General features: G+C 33.4%; 1 protein-coding gene across 1 annotated transcript in view; it reads right to left on the reverse strand.

Annotated features, from left to right (window-relative positions):
• Positions 1–17,869, reverse strand: part of LOC102806182 (bifunctional 3'-5' exonuclease/ATP-dependent helicase WRN-like) — a 38,495-nt gene extending 20,626 nt beyond the window's left edge. Inside the window, exons 1-9 of the mRNA XM_085493677.1 lie at positions 17,780–17,869; positions 15,835–16,199; positions 14,256–14,387; positions 13,218–13,302; positions 10,842–10,917; positions 10,193–10,369; positions 7,693–7,767; positions 4,761–4,843; positions 377–483 (exon numbers count right to left, since the gene is read on the reverse strand). Coding sequence (XP_085349803.1) covers positions 377–483; positions 4,761–4,843; positions 7,693–7,767; positions 10,193–10,369; positions 10,842–10,917; positions 13,218–13,302; positions 14,256–14,387; positions 15,835–16,140 — 1,041 coding nt within the window. The 5' untranslated portion in view covers positions 16,141–16,199; positions 17,780–17,869. The remainder of the gene's footprint in view (positions 1–376; positions 484–4,760; positions 4,844–7,692; positions 7,768–10,192; positions 10,370–10,841; positions 10,918–13,217; positions 13,303–14,255; positions 14,388–15,834; positions 16,200–17,779) is intronic.
• Positions 17,870–18,184: the final 315 nt, after the last annotated feature.

Consider the following 18,184-nt stretch of genomic DNA (forward strand, 5'->3'; position numbering starts at 1 on the left):
GTTTGTTCTTATTCAAAGAATGAACACATACATTGTTTTTTGCAGTCTTTCGGTAGTCATGTGTCCAGTTTTTGTGTAGGGCTTCGGCATAGAATAATTATATTTACATTTGAATTTACAATTTAAAACTTCTTCAGTTGAGTGAGAGAATAATATACAAAGCAAAATTTGTCAAAAAACATATCAACAAGCAAGCTGCTTTCTGATTGGTCTGACTGTTAGATGTTAGGGTTGGGTAGCCAATCAGACACAATCTTCTAAGTAGCTTCGAATTGACTCAACTTCTTAAGGCAAGCAATGTCAATAATGACAGATAAATTTAAACAATTTTCAATGAAAAATCATGACATATTTTTACTTAATTTTGCAAACTTACTGATGGTAAAATATTTCTGAGACTTCCCAATGTTCTATATGCAGATCTGAAATCATGTCCCCACTGTGACACACAGTGAGCTTCATCGATTGCAACTAATGTGATTCCTTAAATGAAGAGAAAACAAATAGTTAAACTTATGTAGAGAGTTGGTTAAGTTCAGCAAATACATGTGCTCGACACCTGGATAGCACAATGAACTGTCAGAGTGCCAGCAGATGGTTGCATACATGTACCAGTATACTGTGAAATACTTTATTTTCGCTGGAATTAATTTTCGCTGAAAAGGCTTTTCAGGCGTTTTGTATGGAATTTATTTTCACTGATTTCTGATGAGTTTAATGTGAAATATAGGAAAAAAAGTATATTCGCTGGATTTTATTTTCACGAAATCATCCCTTCAGCGAAAATAGCGAAAATAAATTCCAAGCGAAAATAAAGTATTCTACAGTATGCAGTTCAAAACACAGAATATGGTTGTTTCAAATCACTAAGCATTAGGTTGTGTGATTATATCAGACAAACTAATTTAGTAAACAAACTAAAATAATGGTCTGGAATGTAGTTTTAAGTTTTGAGGTATTAAAATAATTTCTCAAGAACATCAACCATTCAGCAGAAACTTCTACAATTTATTACACACATAATGCAAAGTACATATACTCATTTACAATTTGATTGAGTATTTGATGCAAAATTCAATATGTGTATTTGAAAACTGAATTTTAGTTTTCTAGACACAAATTTCCCATTTTGCTCTGTTTTTGAATTAACATGTGCATATTTATGACCATATCACTGTGCAGTGCATGTAAACAATTTTGTGTTTTTTGGTGGAAAGTCAGGAAACCACATGTTATTCACAGGCCGAAGGTTCAGTGGTGAATGACTTGTTTGTTCATGGTATATATATTTATTCAGTACCATTGGCCATAGGCCATAATGTACACACTTAAATGTAACACAAATAAATAAATAGATCGTTTGACAAGAATAATCACTGCTACTGCTTGTCTGAATATTACAAATTTATACTTCACCTATGAATACCAAATAAAATTTATATTTCAGTTAAATTTCCCTCTAACAAACTATGACGTTTTTGTAAAGTGTAGAATACGTATTTTGCAAGATTTTGTATTGTATGTGTATTTTCAGATTGCAGTAGCAAAATAAATTTCCATTCAAGCGCTGGGCAATAGTAAAACTTGTGTATAAAACGAGTTCTAATTTCTCCAAATTTGGGGCATTGTAATAGAAAGTGGAACTCGTTTTCACTGAGATTACAACCAAGAGGACACAATCTTTGGTCAAGTGGTATTCCCAATGCCCTACCCTTTTCAATCATGAGCTCATGAGCAGATATTCTAAAACAAGCGAGAGATTTTCTAAAAACACTTATAGTAATAGAATCCAGATATTTTTCCCCGGCTAATAATTTTTTAAATTTAGAATAAGTGCATAATTTTGAACTATTACCAATCTGATCATGCCACTGTTGCTGGGAAATATCTAGACACCGTTGGTTAAACTGTAGCAGAAAACAATTTGGGTTATTCACATACTGGCTTTCCCATACGTGTGCAAAACCAAAATTACATAACAAATCCTTAACATATGTTGCCCAACAATTAAATCCCCTTTCTACCCTGTCATATTGATAGCCATAACATTCTTTTACTAAAACAGAGGAATCACCATCTATACATTTTAACCAATACCGAATTATTTCTTTGTTCACATGTGTTCTAATTAAATGTCTTCCCAAATCCCCCCTCACAGCAGAGTTTGTGGCCTTTGGGTGTACCCCTAAAACAAATTTACAAAATTTATGATGTACTGTTTCTATTTCGTAAGATTTATGTGTTCTCCATATTGCACTGCCATAAAGCAGGATTGGGAGAATTTTGCAAACACGACACGCAATAGCTGGTTTGAACCCATCATATTTGTAAAGAATACTTTTAATACTGTGCATGGCTTTCGTTGCTTGTTCAGCAATGTGTTTTTGGGCCTGATACCAGATACCTGAACTAGAAAAAAGAACCCCCAAATAGTTATATTTTGAGACTATTTCAATTTCATTCCCGTTCCAAAACCACTTTTCAGATTTCTTTAGTCTACCTGATTTGCGAAAAACAACAATTTTTGATTTATTCAAATTTACTGTTAACCTCCATCTTTTACAGTAATTTGCTAATCTATTTAGAAGACGCTGTAGACCAATGGGAGATTTACTAAATAATGCGAGGTCATCAGCATATAATAAATACATTAATTTTGAAGTGTTTACATAGATTACAGTTTCAACACCTTGTGTAAGAGCTTTTTCTATATCATTTATATAAAAACAAAAAAGTAATGGGGAAATAACTGAGCCTTGTTGCAGGCCTGTTCCAATTTTAAACAGATCAGGCACACCATGTGGGGTTTTAACTACCGGTACTGCCTTAACATGTGTATACATTGAGAACAAAGTTGTTAATAGTCTGCCTCTCATTCCTGCCTTTGTTAATTTATAAAATAGTGAAATATGGTGGACCCTATCGAATGCTTTTTCATAATCTATAAAAGCACAATATAATCGACTATTGAGATGAAATACATATTTATCAATAATTGTGCTCAGAATAAACATATTATCTAATGTGCTTCGTTTCTTTCTAAAACCACTCTGATTTTCAACAATTCTACTATATTTATCAAACCATACTGTCAATCTTTCTGTCAGGATATTCATATATATTTTACTAATAACATTTAAAAGCATAATGCTCCGATAATTTTCAGGGTTATCCTTATGCCCTTTTTTATACACTGGTGTTATTAATCCAATTGCCCACTTTTCAGGAAAATAACCTTGTTCAAGTAATACATTAAATAAAATAAATAACATTTCAACAATTTTCTGTGGTGCATCTTTCCAAAATTCCGACGAAATTCCATCTTGCCCAGGGGCTTTATTATTTTTTAGTTTCTTTATGCTCTTTTTAATTTCCTCTTGTGTGATAGGGCAGTCAAGGTCAGTATTATCAACCTCTGTGTTCTCAATGTCATCAAAATTTAACCTTGTTACATAATCATTTACTGAATCAAAAAAATCCGCCATATCCTCATCCCCTATAAAATTGTTATTAAACAGATGTTTAAAATAATCATGCCACTCTTTCTGGGTAATAATTTTAGACACATTTTTGTTTCGTTGCCGAAATTTCTGCCAAAACTGCCGTGAGTTTGAATAAGCAGCTAAGTTTTCAAGTTCATTTTGTCTCATTTCCAAATAATTTAACTTTTTCTCTTTAATCAATTTTCTATATTTCTTTTTTAATTTTAAGTAATATTCCAAACTTTTCCCATTTTGAGAATTTCTAAACTTTAGTGCACGTAATACTTCTTTTTTAGTTGCCGAACACTCTTTATCGAACCATAAATTTTCTCTCTTTTTAATATTATTTTTGGTCTCAGTTTTCATGTCAGTGGCACACAAAGAGACAATGTTCACCAAACCCGCTGCTGCTTCCTCAAGGTTTCCCATAATAATACTATTGTTAAAAGTAAGAGTTAATTGTTCAATTGGTTCAGTTTGAAAGTTATCAAGATACTGCTGTTTTTTCTGTTGCTCCCACCTTAACCTAGATGTGTCATTTTTGTTAACAATACAATTGTCCGAACTATCCTTAGTTGGATTTACCCCCACCTCATTTTGGTAAGTTAAAACAAATTCTAAAGGCATGTGGTCAGATTCAACTCTATTGCCCACTGTAAAATCAGTAAATTTAACTAGAACCTCCTCTGTTGTTAACACATAGTCAATTACACTCGTACCAAGTTCTGATATAAAAGTGAAATTGCCACTCCCTCTTTCCTGAAATAATCTCCCATTCACAATTTTTAATCCAGTCACTGAACAAAATTCAAGTAATTCCATCCCATGATTATTTACTACCACATCTTTTGAAATTCGTTTATCAGCCCCTTGTCCCATATTTTCAAACCCCTCCATTGGCAAGTATGTGCAATCCAGATCAATACCATCAGATTTGCAACCTGTTCTACCATTAAAATCTCCTGCAATTATAATATTACACTCGTATTTACTGGTATAAATTAACATTTCAGATTCTAAAGTATCAAAAAAATCTTTGTCAGCAAATTGTGAGCTTTCTGGTGCTCTATATACATTACCAAGTAACAAAATCAGGTGGTTTCTCTGTGTTATCAAAGCCCAATTTATATTTTGTGAGTTACTAGAAATAAACTTTATATCAAAATTATCTTCATTATTTTCTCGAAATAAAATTGAAATCCCACCTGATGCTCTACCATAGTTCCGTTCCGTTAGATATTGCCTTCCATTAGTGCTAATACCGTAACATTTACTTACCAACTCGATCTTGGAGGTCTTTTAATAAATCAGTAGCAACAGATGCAAACTCTGGAGTTAAATAAACCACTCTATATTCACCTCTGAAATGTACAGAAGGTATGCAACATTAAACAAAAAAACGTGAGGCAATCAATTATTGAATTATGAAACGCAATTGCTATTTTGACAATTTTGGATATTTTTTGGGTGCCGTCTTTCTTTTTCTGCATTTGTGTGTTATCACATTTTTTTACAATGTAGATATAGTACCTTAGAGCACAACTCAATTGTGTCGTTCTGAAGGTATGCAACATTAAACAAAAAAACGTGAGGCAATCAATTATTGAATTATGAAACGCAATTGCTATTTTGACAATTTTGGATATTTTTTTGGTGCCGTCTTTCTTTTTCTGCATTTGTGTGTTAGCACATTTTTTTATAATGTAGATATAGTACCTTAGAGCACAACTCAATTGTGTCGTTCTGAAGGTAGGCAACATTAAACAAAAAAACGTGAGGCAAACAATTATTGAATTGATCGCAATTGCTTTTTTTACAATTTTGGATATTTTTTTCGTGCAGTCTTTCTTTTACTGCATTTGTGTGTTATCAAATTTTTTTACAATGTAGATATAGTACCTTAGAGCACAACTCAATTGTGTCGTTCTGAAGGTAGGCAACAATTTTGGATATTTTTTCGGTGGCGTCTTTCTTTTTCTGCATTTGTGTGTTATCAAATTTTTTTACAATGTAGATATAGTACCTTAGAGCACAACTGAATTGTGTCGTTCTTATTATACACACTTCTACGTACAGGCAGGATAGGTTGGATATTAAATTGTGTTTCAATTCATTTGGCCAAAAAAATGATCAGGATAAGCAATACATTTCAGATAGGGTACTGGGGATTGGAACCACACATTTTTTTTTTATTTGGCCTAAAGTATAGGGAAATTTGAACCGTGACCACCCACTAAGTCAAAAAAGTGTACCATTCCTAACTAAAAATATGAAATAGACATTTATTTTGACTAAATGTAGGTACTATAAATTAATTTTATCTTGGCTTCAATTAATTTTTGCTGAAAAGGCTTTTTTGGTGTTTTGTGTAAAGTTAATTTTCAAGATTTTTGATTAGTTGAATGGAAAAGTATAGGAATAAAGGTATATTCAATTGATTTCATTTTCACTCAATCATACCTTTAGTGGAGATAAACATTTTATACTAAAACATTTTATACTAAAATATTATTATAAAATTTATTTTCATGTATTAAACCCTTTTAACGCCAAAATCAACTGTCACCGCTCACAAAGTAAACCTTACATTTTTTTTCAAAAAAGTTGTCTTGAACTATGGTCATTGATAATATATGGTCCAAAATTAACAAAGACATGATAGACAAATATGCAAAATAATGAACCAAAATTGTATGCAGTTTGGGAGACTATATTTCTAATTGGCTTTAATTACTGTAATTACATGAGTAAAATATACTTTTTACCAATCAAGTTATATATCATTTGAAAGAGTTTTATTTAAACTTTTGAGTTTTATAGTTTACAATAATGTACTATGATACCATATTAAGTGGTGTTGATTTTGCGTTAAAATCATGCATTTTAGGTGAAAGTGCACTTAAAACTATTTAACTTTTGAATGCATACCCTGATTTTAATTCAAGAACACTCATTTAAAACTTCTGTTTACTAGGAACATAATGGCTTATTTATTAGTGTTTCCATTGAAAATTTTTTACACAGTGCTCTTTGAAACATTCACATTTTATAAATCGTTCACAGTTAACAGATCCGCTAATTGGCAGCTCTATGGAAATGGACGAAAAATCATCTGTGAAGCCTCAACCTTGCGTGAAAACAGTCATGGCGTTGTGTTATCATTTCCACTGAGGGAGGGACACAATGGATTACGTAAAGCCGATGACATATTCATACAGTTATATAAACATAGCGATCACCATTGGGTGGGTTGAGTCTAAATTTACCTTCTCTCAAACCTTTAAAAAATACTTTGTATGACGCAGTTTCCGTGGACCGTGGGAAGTTAGATGACCAGGTTGAAATGGGCCCTAATATTTTACTACACAACGGCTATTCGCAGTTTTTAATACTAAATCACCCAAACGCCGGTGAAACAAATTCGAAATGAAGTCACATTGGAAAGGGAACTATTGTAAATCGATACAGGTTTCATTCAACTACAGACGAGACAGGTCGATGCAAATTAAACGAACCCTGACCTCTGGAAATACCTCATTCATAAAGTTCCTTAGTACCAGAGGTCGCCAATCGCGACCATACAGCGTAGTTTGCGACATCGCTAACAGTGCATGATGGGGGTTTCCGATTAAGGTAACCAAGATGGCATCGCAGAGTGCATGATTTTTCCGGGGTGTTTAAAAACATCATCTCATTGCCGATTTTCGGTAATTTCCAGGGTATTTTTTTTTATTTTTAATTAACCAAGCATTTTATGTTTGTGTATTTTGACACTGAAAAAGTTTACTTACATGTATCAGTTACAAGTGTATGTTTTGTTTCATTCCGCTTGCATGCTTAAAGCGTCTACGTCTTGTAAGTTTTTGTAGTTTCCTAGTTGATCACGCTTGAGGTAAGTAAACAGAGAGCCAGGACAGGAAGTCGCACACTGGCTGCTCCATAACTGGGGCCAGCAATCATTTGCATATATCGGTAACATCAACAGTGACTTGTCAATCAAAGAGCAACGCAAACAAACTTTCGGGACTTTTAATCACGTACACTTGCCTCGGTTCCCTATATTTTAAAATTGATTTTTGAGTATGTTCCAACAATGACAATGCTCCGAAACTTTAACACTATCTAGCCAAGACTGTCTGGGTAAGAAAAAAAAATAAATAAAAAAACCTGCATCTCTACATTAAGCTTGAAGACTTACAGTTATACTTACGCTAATAGTTTTTGTTTTACTTCTCTCATTTCTGACTGAGCTGATCCCAAAAAACAGGCACTAATGTTAGCAACCCTATAAGAGATATGTGCATTATTAATATTATCAACATGTATGAATATACATGTCTTTTTGATGATTTCATGGGCAAGTATAATCCAAAAATCATAATTTTACACAAATATAAATTTACGAATCATATGCTGATACAGGAATGATATATAAACTAGAATTGCCGCAAGATTTTTGGAGAAGTATTTACAAAAAATAGAACCCCTATCCATGGGGTCTCAAATCGACAATCTTTTACCAAGTTATGAATGTCTGTTTACATTTTTATGCAATGGAAAGATATCATGCAACAAGTGAAAGGAAATAAATTAACCTGGATGCAATTCACACGCGCACAACAAGAATGTAAACAAGCCATGCATAGCACAGTCCCCGTTAGTTATCAAATTTAAGATATATAGTTTTGTTTATAGTAATATAGCTGGAATATAACCATGTCAGTAATATGATTATGATGATTGTTAAACATTAAAATGATTGACATTTGTATCTGATCGTCAAACAAGTACTTGTCCATATTTGCTCTCGAACAGCATTAATTAAAACAAAATCAGCCATTTCGAATAATGTATATTATCTATAACATGATGTATAATGAATATATAAAATTTGAACATAATCAGACAAAGCATGTCAGAGATATGGCTCTAGAAGCCCAATTAAATCAAAATGGCCGCCAGTCAGCCATTTTGAACCTGATCTGGAAAATAAAATGATGTGTATCAGGAACCTGTAATGTCTAATGTATTTACTAAGTTTGAACGAAATCCATCCATAAATGCCAAAAATATTGATATTTGATGATTTTTTTTTAGCACAAAAATGGCCACCATTCGGCAATTTTGTATAGGATTGTCAAACCAATACATCTGTATATCTATGACATGATATATAATGAATATTAAAAATTTGAACATAATCAGTCAAAGCAAGTCAGAGAAATGGGTCTAGAAGCCCATTTATTAAAACAAAATGGCTGCCAGTCAGCCATTTTGAATCCGATCTGACAAATAAAATTGTTTGCATCAAGGTCCCATAATGTCTAATGTATATACTAAGTTTGAACAAAATTTATTTATAAACAGCCGAGAAATGCCTGATTTTGATGATTTTTTAGCACAAAAATGGCTGCCATTCGGCCATCTTGAATCAGATCGTGAAACAAAATGATGTGCATATGTATAATATCATGTATGATGTATGTGTAAAGTTTGATTATGATTCGTCCAGGCAAGATACAGGTTCGGACAAGGTTCGGTTTTGACGCACAAGGTCAAAAGTCCTCGTTTTCGGGGACAAATTAATGGCAGGTTGTGTGAAACCAATATTTGTACACTACCCAAAAAATTCATCTCACTATTTTATTTTCAAAAACTAATTATTAATTGTATCTTAATAATTCACCACATTCCAAAAAAAAAAAAAAAATTGTATCCTATTAATTCGCTCACTTAAAATCCTGTGAAAAACCTCCAAATGAAAATTAAAAATTGCCATAAAACTTATTGTTTTAAGTTTGCATTTATCATGTTCATATTACCAATACCTTGTTTGGCCGTGATCATTGGTGATCGCAACTAATAGTGCAGATATAGTGATATCAATGACATCAATAAAGTATGATAGCCACTATGCTGCTAGGTTGAAAAGTAAATTCAATTCACATAAACTCATTCCATATAATTGTGTGGACTATCATGGTGTGTGAATTGATGATTTTGATAGGCCATGCACTTGACCCTATGTCATAATTATCAAAATGAGCAGAGCTTTTCGAGAGTTCAACATTCTGTTTTCAGGGATGTCGAAGTTCAAGCCCTTTACGTCTTTAACTCCCTATAATTACCGGTATATGCACACAATCTGACTCTAGATTTGACTGGGATGGAATATTTTATTTTACTAGTAAACAATATTCTGACTTGACATACTGCCACATAAATGTAATTGAACAGAAGTACAGTATGACTATCTTCGAAGCATATCGATGTAATTTCTGGGTTTCCTTTTCTGGCTGTTGACTCAGCATGATGTGTTCACATGGTTTGTATAATTATTGCTGTTTTCCCCAAGGACATAGAGTGAGTGAAAGAAAACCCAATATTACACCTCTTCGGGCATTTGTTTATTTTGCATATGTGTTGTATTACAGTATATTTGTAGATATATAAAAAAATCTTGCATTTCAATGAAAATTTATATTGTTTGAAAACCCATAAACCATTTCCCTGTAAGAAAATAATTTAAAAATAAACCAGAATAGTGACAATGATAGATCACGAAGTATTTACGACAAAAACTAAATTTGACACTTTATATTTTCTAAAGCCCAGTCAATTATTTATACGTGATATGTTTGGGTAAACTGTGACAAAAATATTAATGAATAGTTTAATATAGTTTATTTTTGAAAACAACAAATACTTACTGTAAAGACAAAACTTGGTCTTCCATCAACGAGATGAGTGGTGATACTACTAGAGTAGTGCCACCAGTGAAGACTGACGGAAATTGGTAGCATAAACTTTTACCATATCCAGTAGCCATTATTACACAATTGTCTCTCCGATCCTTTAAAACCGAACTTACTATTTTCCACTGCATTCTAAGGAAGTCAATATTTACAAAACCAGTATGTTAAAAAACTGCACAAAATTAAAAACTTTATTATTTTATATTGCAATAAATCGTGTATTTAAACATTGTTTTTTGCAATGAAAGATTTTTAATTTAACAGTGCATTTTATTGGTGAACATGTCATGTCAATAAAATAGACTCCATTAATTATAAACAATGAATGATCTATATAGATAATCTCTGAATGTTGGTGAAGTATTCAGCATACATGAATTAAAAATAATACTTTTACATCAAATGGCACCTTATCCAGGTTTTCTCAGTCAAAGTGATATCCCTATGAATAAGATAATTCATAAATGTACAGTCCACACATAAACTAGTCATCTGATGTTTTGACTAGTCATGCCAAGTTTGATTTAAATCAGCACAGACATGTCATAAAAAACAATGGATGACAAATATTTTTTTGGGACAATCTTAAAAGACAAACACTTACGGACGGAATTTGGAATGTCCAAAATAGGTTTTCAAAGCATCCACAAATACAGGATCAATTGGAGGGGCTGTTGGATCTGAAAAAAAAAAAAAACATTAACAAGTTTTCATTTTTAAAATGTTTGAGGTGAATTTTTTGTCATGTCAATCACAGTTTTATTATTATTATGGGTTCATGCAATCTGGATACCGAAAATGAAATAAAAAAAAGAGATCAATGGACATCTTTTCAAAATACAAGTGTCCAAAATGTCATGGAAAATGGTCAAAACTAGAATTTTCACAACTGTGGAGAAATATTTTTTTCTTGTTTCTCAAAATCTTGCTCCAATCTAACACCATGAAATCATTTACATAATTTATTGAGTTATCTCCCACAATGCATTGTGATAAGTAGTGATGAGCTCAGCAGGAGGGAATTAGAGCTGCCTTAAGGATGCGGTAGAGTTATCATGCTCTAAAAAGTAAAAATTGTTTTCATGGGGAAAAGTGTTTTGAAGCATAGCAAATTATATATTTTCTTGAAGCCCTTGTTCCTGGCTTTTTGAAAAAAATGATCTGCAACATGTACCACGAATTAGTCATGTGATTACTAAGTAAACATAGAGGTGTTATTTTGAATAAAAATGAGTTGTGTATGAAAACCGTAGGGGTTTTGTAAAAAAAGAAAGCTGAAAAATCTAGGCAGCATCAGCCCCGTCAATGCCTCGAGAGTGTTAGAACATAGATTGCATATTTGTTTACAATGACATCAATTTACATTTTTCCTGTTATTTCACCCATAGACAAGGAATTTAAAAGCCTTTTATTTTTCATTGCGAGAAGTTATCAAAAAATGCTTCAAGGGTTTTATTCAGCGCCAATACGTTATCAATGTGTGTGAATTTCATGAAAGTAGGTCAATTTCTGACGACGCACAACTCACTTGAATGACCTCTATGGCATCAGATTTCTTCTGCCTGAAAACGCCAAAAAACGAAACATTTGTCACGTTGCGCTAATTTTGGATATTTAAAGCATCAGATGGACTGATTTTTTACAACAAAACACATAACATGGAGTCACCTAGTAGCCTTGCAGTATTAAAATCCAAAACTATAAATTTTTGGGCCCGTATTCGTCCTCCAAAAAGAAGCGAAGTTGTTACAGTACACAGCGGCCCCGCATAACGTTGAACAGTTAGAGAGATAAATGACGTCATCTCATTATATATTCAAATCATGTTTACATGCGAAGCGTAGTCTGTAAAACAAACGCTTGCCTAGTAACCGGAGAAGGAGGTCGACATGCCTAAACGCCAACCCCCTAGTGCTAGTTAACTCAACAACATCCGACTTCCACCGCAACTTCGGAAACGGCGTTCTTGTACGGACCTTTGTCGATGGGTGGCCCGGCGGCAATCTCACATAAGACACTAGTTTTGCAAACTTCGCCGACCTCTCCCAACTGCTCGTCCGACCAATACAGATTTTCGGTTGATATTAAATTGTCTGCCCGACTTTTTGGAAGATGGAAATTGATCATGTTTTGCTGACGAAATTTTACCCTCTTGGTTTGAATACTCAAACTTGAAGTGTGAACCCCATTGTACTGTCGGCAATGCGTTTCTGTTATAGGTAAAGTTTCGCTTCCTCTAAACTGCATTTTGAGTTTTTCCTTGGGGGCCTCTTTTTTGTGATTGATCAATAATTAGGAGCCGAAGTTGATATGACCGCGTCGTCATCAGTGTGCACTGTTTCCGTCGTGAAGGGATTATGCAAATTACGCAATAAGTCAATGTTATTGTTTGCGTCCAGACTTTTATCTCAAAAACAAAGTGTACAGTATCCCGTTATACAAGTAGTTTTTCTTATTTTTTTAAAGAAAAGGTATTCTAGATGTGTTTCAGTTTTAATTTTGATAAAATTATGAGCCCAATAACTTTTACAAAAGTAATAACAAAAAAAGCAAAATTCACGAAAATAACTCTACCGCATCCTTAAATAAATATATTACTTTGATACAATGTACATTGCATACTTTGAAAGCGATGAATGCTGCCAATAACATAAACAGTAAACAAATTTTGGGATAGACAAATCCATTTTTACAAGGTTGCTTTGATTGCTACACCAAATTGTTTACAATGAAGTCTGTTTATGTTGGCTCAAAACGAGTAACTTTCAAATCACTGCAATGAACAAGGAGATGGCCCAACAGGTTTATAAAACATTTCATAATATAATATCACTACATTATAAATACAGAATGTATTGGGAAATTGTGTTCTTCAGGATTAATTTGATGTTTCCTAGTTTACCCCTAACTAATACTAGGTTATAGAAAGCAAAAGAAGTCACAACAGTAAAATATGACAAATTTTCAGATGATAACTTACCATGCTCTTCCTCAACGTCGTCGTCTTTCTCTTCATGGCTGTTATCAGGAGTCAAATTTGCTTGATTGCAGGCTTCATCAATCTCCTAAAAAGAATGCATGTTGAATCCTTCCTCCCACCAACTAGGTTAACAGCAGTATTTTATTGAATATAATAATATTATATTTATTTTACATCTATCACCGCAACGTCATAAGTTACAGCGTGCCATAATTTTGTGGTGTTTTACAGGGTATTTTCATCCTACCATATAAAGAAATGCGAATTCCAAATATGGAATAAAAACAAACATAGCTGCCATCAGGGTTTGACAAGACTCCACACAAAGAAGTTTGCTGATTCTGTTCTAAACTTTCTGGGTTTTGGCATTCCCATTATGTATCCTTGGAAAAGATGTATAATAACAAGGTTATTACGAGAATACCTAGAAAGTATGCAGTCAGACAGTATGCTGCGCGTTGGTCGATACTCCATCTGTACTGTCTTTGTGCATACTTTGAGGTATTCTTGTGATAACCTCAGATAATAATATGGAGAAAAATAACAAAATAGGGAGGAAGGAAGGAAGGATTAACATCAAGAAACATTTCATTCCATATTGTCAGTTTATGACACATTCCAGGGTTCAACACGGACTAGAAAAATCTATTTAGTGACTGTAGTACTTTTATGAATCGCTTAGATATTTCAATTTTTGATTACATTTTTAGTAAACATCATACTGTAAATGTAGAATGAGTCTGAACAATGTACATGTTGTATACATAAAAATATTTTTTTATTGGTAGCACTAGATTGATTGCAAGTAATGCTGGAATTTCTAAGAAAAAATAACCATGTAACGATGCATTGATAATGAATCCTAATGATGAACCCTTCCAAATATACATGTATACTCGTGACAATTTTTTCCAATTTCACATTCAGTGACAGACAAATCAAGTTTTAATATTTTACTGTATGTCACCACTTTGTTGATTTACATGTTATAAGGTCAGCTTTAAGTCATATTTCAAAAAATACACTAAGCATACTCACCTGCAGCATTTGCTCATCAAAATCTTCCTCATCTTCAATGAAAGAATTCATCAGCTCTTTCGCATCCTTTTTTTCCTCCTCAGTTAATTCAACTTTTACTACTGGCTTTGACTTCTCTTTCTGAGGAGTTGGCTAGACAGAAATGCAATTATATAAAGATACATGTACATTCAATAATTTGTGTTCTGATGGCTCTATGCATCCTCCAGACATCCTTTCAGATGTTCAGAATTGACATTCTACACATCCAAAACCAGGATAAAAAAATACACCTGGCACATGTTTTGTTTAAACAAGCAAAATTTCCAGTTCTGGTGTTTGCTGAGATTTAATAGTGGTTTAATAGTAGAGTGGTTTAATAGTAGAGTTCACTAGTTCTGCTTCTATATATATTATATAGCAATGTTGTTGTTTTTTAAAAACAAATTAAAGACAAGTCATTGAAAATGACACAGTCCCCGTTAAATTTGTGAAAGTTCCTTTTGTGATTGTCATATTAAAGTAGAGGAGTTGTTACGAGCATGTCCTTGAAACTTGAGTCCAAAGTGGCGTATACAACAGGTTGTTTAGTATTTACATCAAATTCGAACATGTGTTGCGTGACGACCCCTCCAGTTTAAGACATAGCAAAGAAAAACATAGATCACAAGTGAAAGCATGTCCAAGTTATCACATTTTAAACAAACAAGATGGCCGCCAGTCGGCCATATTTGATCAAATTGCAAATTGAATTGACATGTACATGTATTCATTTATAACATGCTAAATATCAATGAAAATGATACATGGGTGACAGTAGTATGGCCAAAAATAAAAACAGCCGTTATTCGGCCATCTTTGATCTGATTATGGAACAAAGCATGACCAAAATACCACATTTAAAAAAAACGAACGAGATGCCTGCCAGTCGGCCATCTTTTATCCAATTGCGAAAGAAATTGTCATGGAAATGTATCCTAACATTTATAATCTATGTACCAATTTTGAATGAAAACTGACAAAGCATGTCCAAATTTTCAAAAAACAAGAAGGCTGCCAGTCGGCCATTTTGAATCGAATCACTAAACCACTGCATGGGCATATGTCCCACATAAAGTACTAGGCACATGCAAAGAATGAACGAAATTGGTCCAAAAGATTCTGAAATATGACCCCGCAAGGATGCACACACAGACTGACGGGCGGACAGATGCACGCACAGATGGACGCACACACAGACAGTCGGAGGACATGTATCCTAACATGTAAAATCTATGTACCAAATTTGAATGAAAACTGACAAAGCATGTCCAGAATACGTAATTTTCAAAAAACAAAATGGCTGCCATTCGGCCATTTTGAATCAAATCGCTAAACCACTGCATGTGCATATGTCCCACATAAAGTACTACGCACATGCAAAGAATGAATGGAATCAGTCTGACGGATTCTGAAATATGACTCTGGATGGACGCACACACGCACAGACAGACGGACGAACACACGGTCGCACAGACGGAGATCGAATAATAAGTCCCCGTTTTCGGACTTCGTCCGAACGGGGACTAAATATAAATAGTGCATCATGTTTTAGCCTTACCTCAATTATTTCATCATCAATATCAGTGTCTGCATCATATTCATCCGTCAATTCATTCTTTATTACATTATCTGTCAAGCTTTGCAACTGGTTTGTGTTACTGTTACTTACATCATCACGCTTATGTTCTGGACATAACAGTTTTTCAAATTCCCTTAATTTATTCGCTGCATTCTGTATCAGCAAGATACCTCTCTTTAGAACTGTCTCATCAAATACAGTGTTAGGTTGTATTTTTGTAATCAGGTTTTTTGTGATGTTGTGCACTGTTGCTAGGTTGTCCAGCAAGGTATCTTTATCTCCCATCTTGATAGATATTGCATAGATTTATATTGTAGAATTTAGGTGTTCGTCAACAACTGCATCTAATAAGTTTGAAAACATTGAACATATATTATTATCCACTGGTGCAATAACCATCAGAGTGTTAGTATACAATACATATGTACTTTTTGTCGTGTACTACAGTGTATAAACTGTTCAACTTTCACTTCTATATCTTTTTGCGGTTTTAAAATTTGATGGTAATCGTAAAGACCAAATTTTGCACAAATCACTGACACCAGACAAATATTAAACTGCGATGAAATTTTGCTATTTTCACTTCGATAATTTATCTCTTGCAAAATTAATGCAATTTACAGTATTTTAGAATATATACAAAAATCATATTTGTACTCAAAAATTTAATCATATTTACAGATATTTATTTAATAGCTGGAAATTCCCCTGGGGGAATTAAAATTTCATTGGATTGTAGAAATTTTTATTTTTATTAGTAAATAGTATTTACTGACACAGTATGAAAAGTTACTAATAGATGCATGTCCGGAATACGTCATAACACTCATGAATGAGAGCATTTAGCTGAACAGTGGTTTGAACTAACCAGTTTTAATCACTTAATCTTGAGACGTCCATAGAAAAATAGTTAGCAACTTTGGTGCCAATGTTGCTGTTTTGGTGTTCAGAACAATATCGCTCTGACAGTAAAACATTGTGTGTGACAAATACTACTGTATTGAACTAAAAAGAAAGTACTGTAAAATTTATTGGGCGTTTTCTATGGAATTTATTTTCACTGATATTTGAATAGTTGAATGTAAAATATAGGTAAAAAGGTATGTTTGCTGAATTTTATTTTCACTAAATTATTCTCTCAGCGAAAATTTAGTATTTTACAGCATAACGAAAAAGTTCAGCACATGTGTACATGAAAATATCCCTCACCAATTTAAACAATTAGTAAATGGCATGTACGACATAGTGGCAATGGTGACCTATATACAGTATAAACTAATATGACTCAATCATAGCAAGCAACACGATGTTGTAAACAGCTGACGATCAAATGGAAACACCACCACTCTGACAACGCCATTAACCCCCAGTCTTGGGGTTGAACATCCAGTACAGTAAATCTGACTGACGAACTGCCTTGGAAATTATGCTTGGAAATAACAAAAACAAAAATACCCAAAATAATAATACGATTTATCATTTGAAAGGTCGATGTATTGCATAAATCGTAGTAGCTGCAGTATTTGACGTTTTTTTTTTATTATTTCTAAGCTACATTCCTATAAGACTTTTAAGAGCTCGTCAACTAACAGGCGCATACTAGTACAGTACTAATTAGCACGTAGTACATGGACTGTTTGTCGGGTGGGGGGGGGGGGAGTGGGATGTTATATCAAAATACAACAGGCTATATCATTAGTTAGCCCTGATCAACGCAGCATTATGTATAGGTCCATGTAGCCCTGCGTACAGTGATGTGTGTACGGGGACAACACTGTACGCAGGGCTTAGGTCCATGTCCGAATGATAAAAGTCAAATGATCGACGTACTCTGAATTCAAAACATTGGCAAGACAATTGACTGCGAAATGCACACGCATAATAGATAATAGAAATCTTAGAATAAGTAGTATAAATAACCTACCTTCATTGCAAAACCGGCAGTAAAATTGTCAAGAAGAGTTTGTATTTTTCTATCATTTCCCGCGGGCGGCCATGTTGTACTCCCTAACTTTGTAGTCATTCTATGGTGACTACCTAGACAAACTGTTATTTGAGTGTTTAATACTATAAGTCATGCCGTGCCACGATTAAGGATGCTGTACACGTTTTTTTGCTTTGAAACCCAAAATTCTACTTTTTTTGTATTTTTCAATGCTGGACTACAAGGAGCAAACACTCAGTAGGAAAAAAAAGTGAATTGGATGTTTTTATATGGTGTAAAAATCAATTTTTGTTAATTAAAAACAAAAGCACATGTCATTGTTTTGAAAGCTATGTTTTCGACAGATAATTTGCATAATAGTCACCACCCATAACAAATATAAAC

Source organism: Saccoglossus kowalevskii, chromosome 19 (genome assembly GCF_978046115.1).
Source record: "Saccoglossus kowalevskii chromosome 19, keSacKowa6.1, whole genome shotgun sequence".
Taxonomy (NCBI): Eukaryota; Metazoa; Hemichordata; class Enteropneusta; family Harrimaniidae; genus Saccoglossus; species Saccoglossus kowalevskii.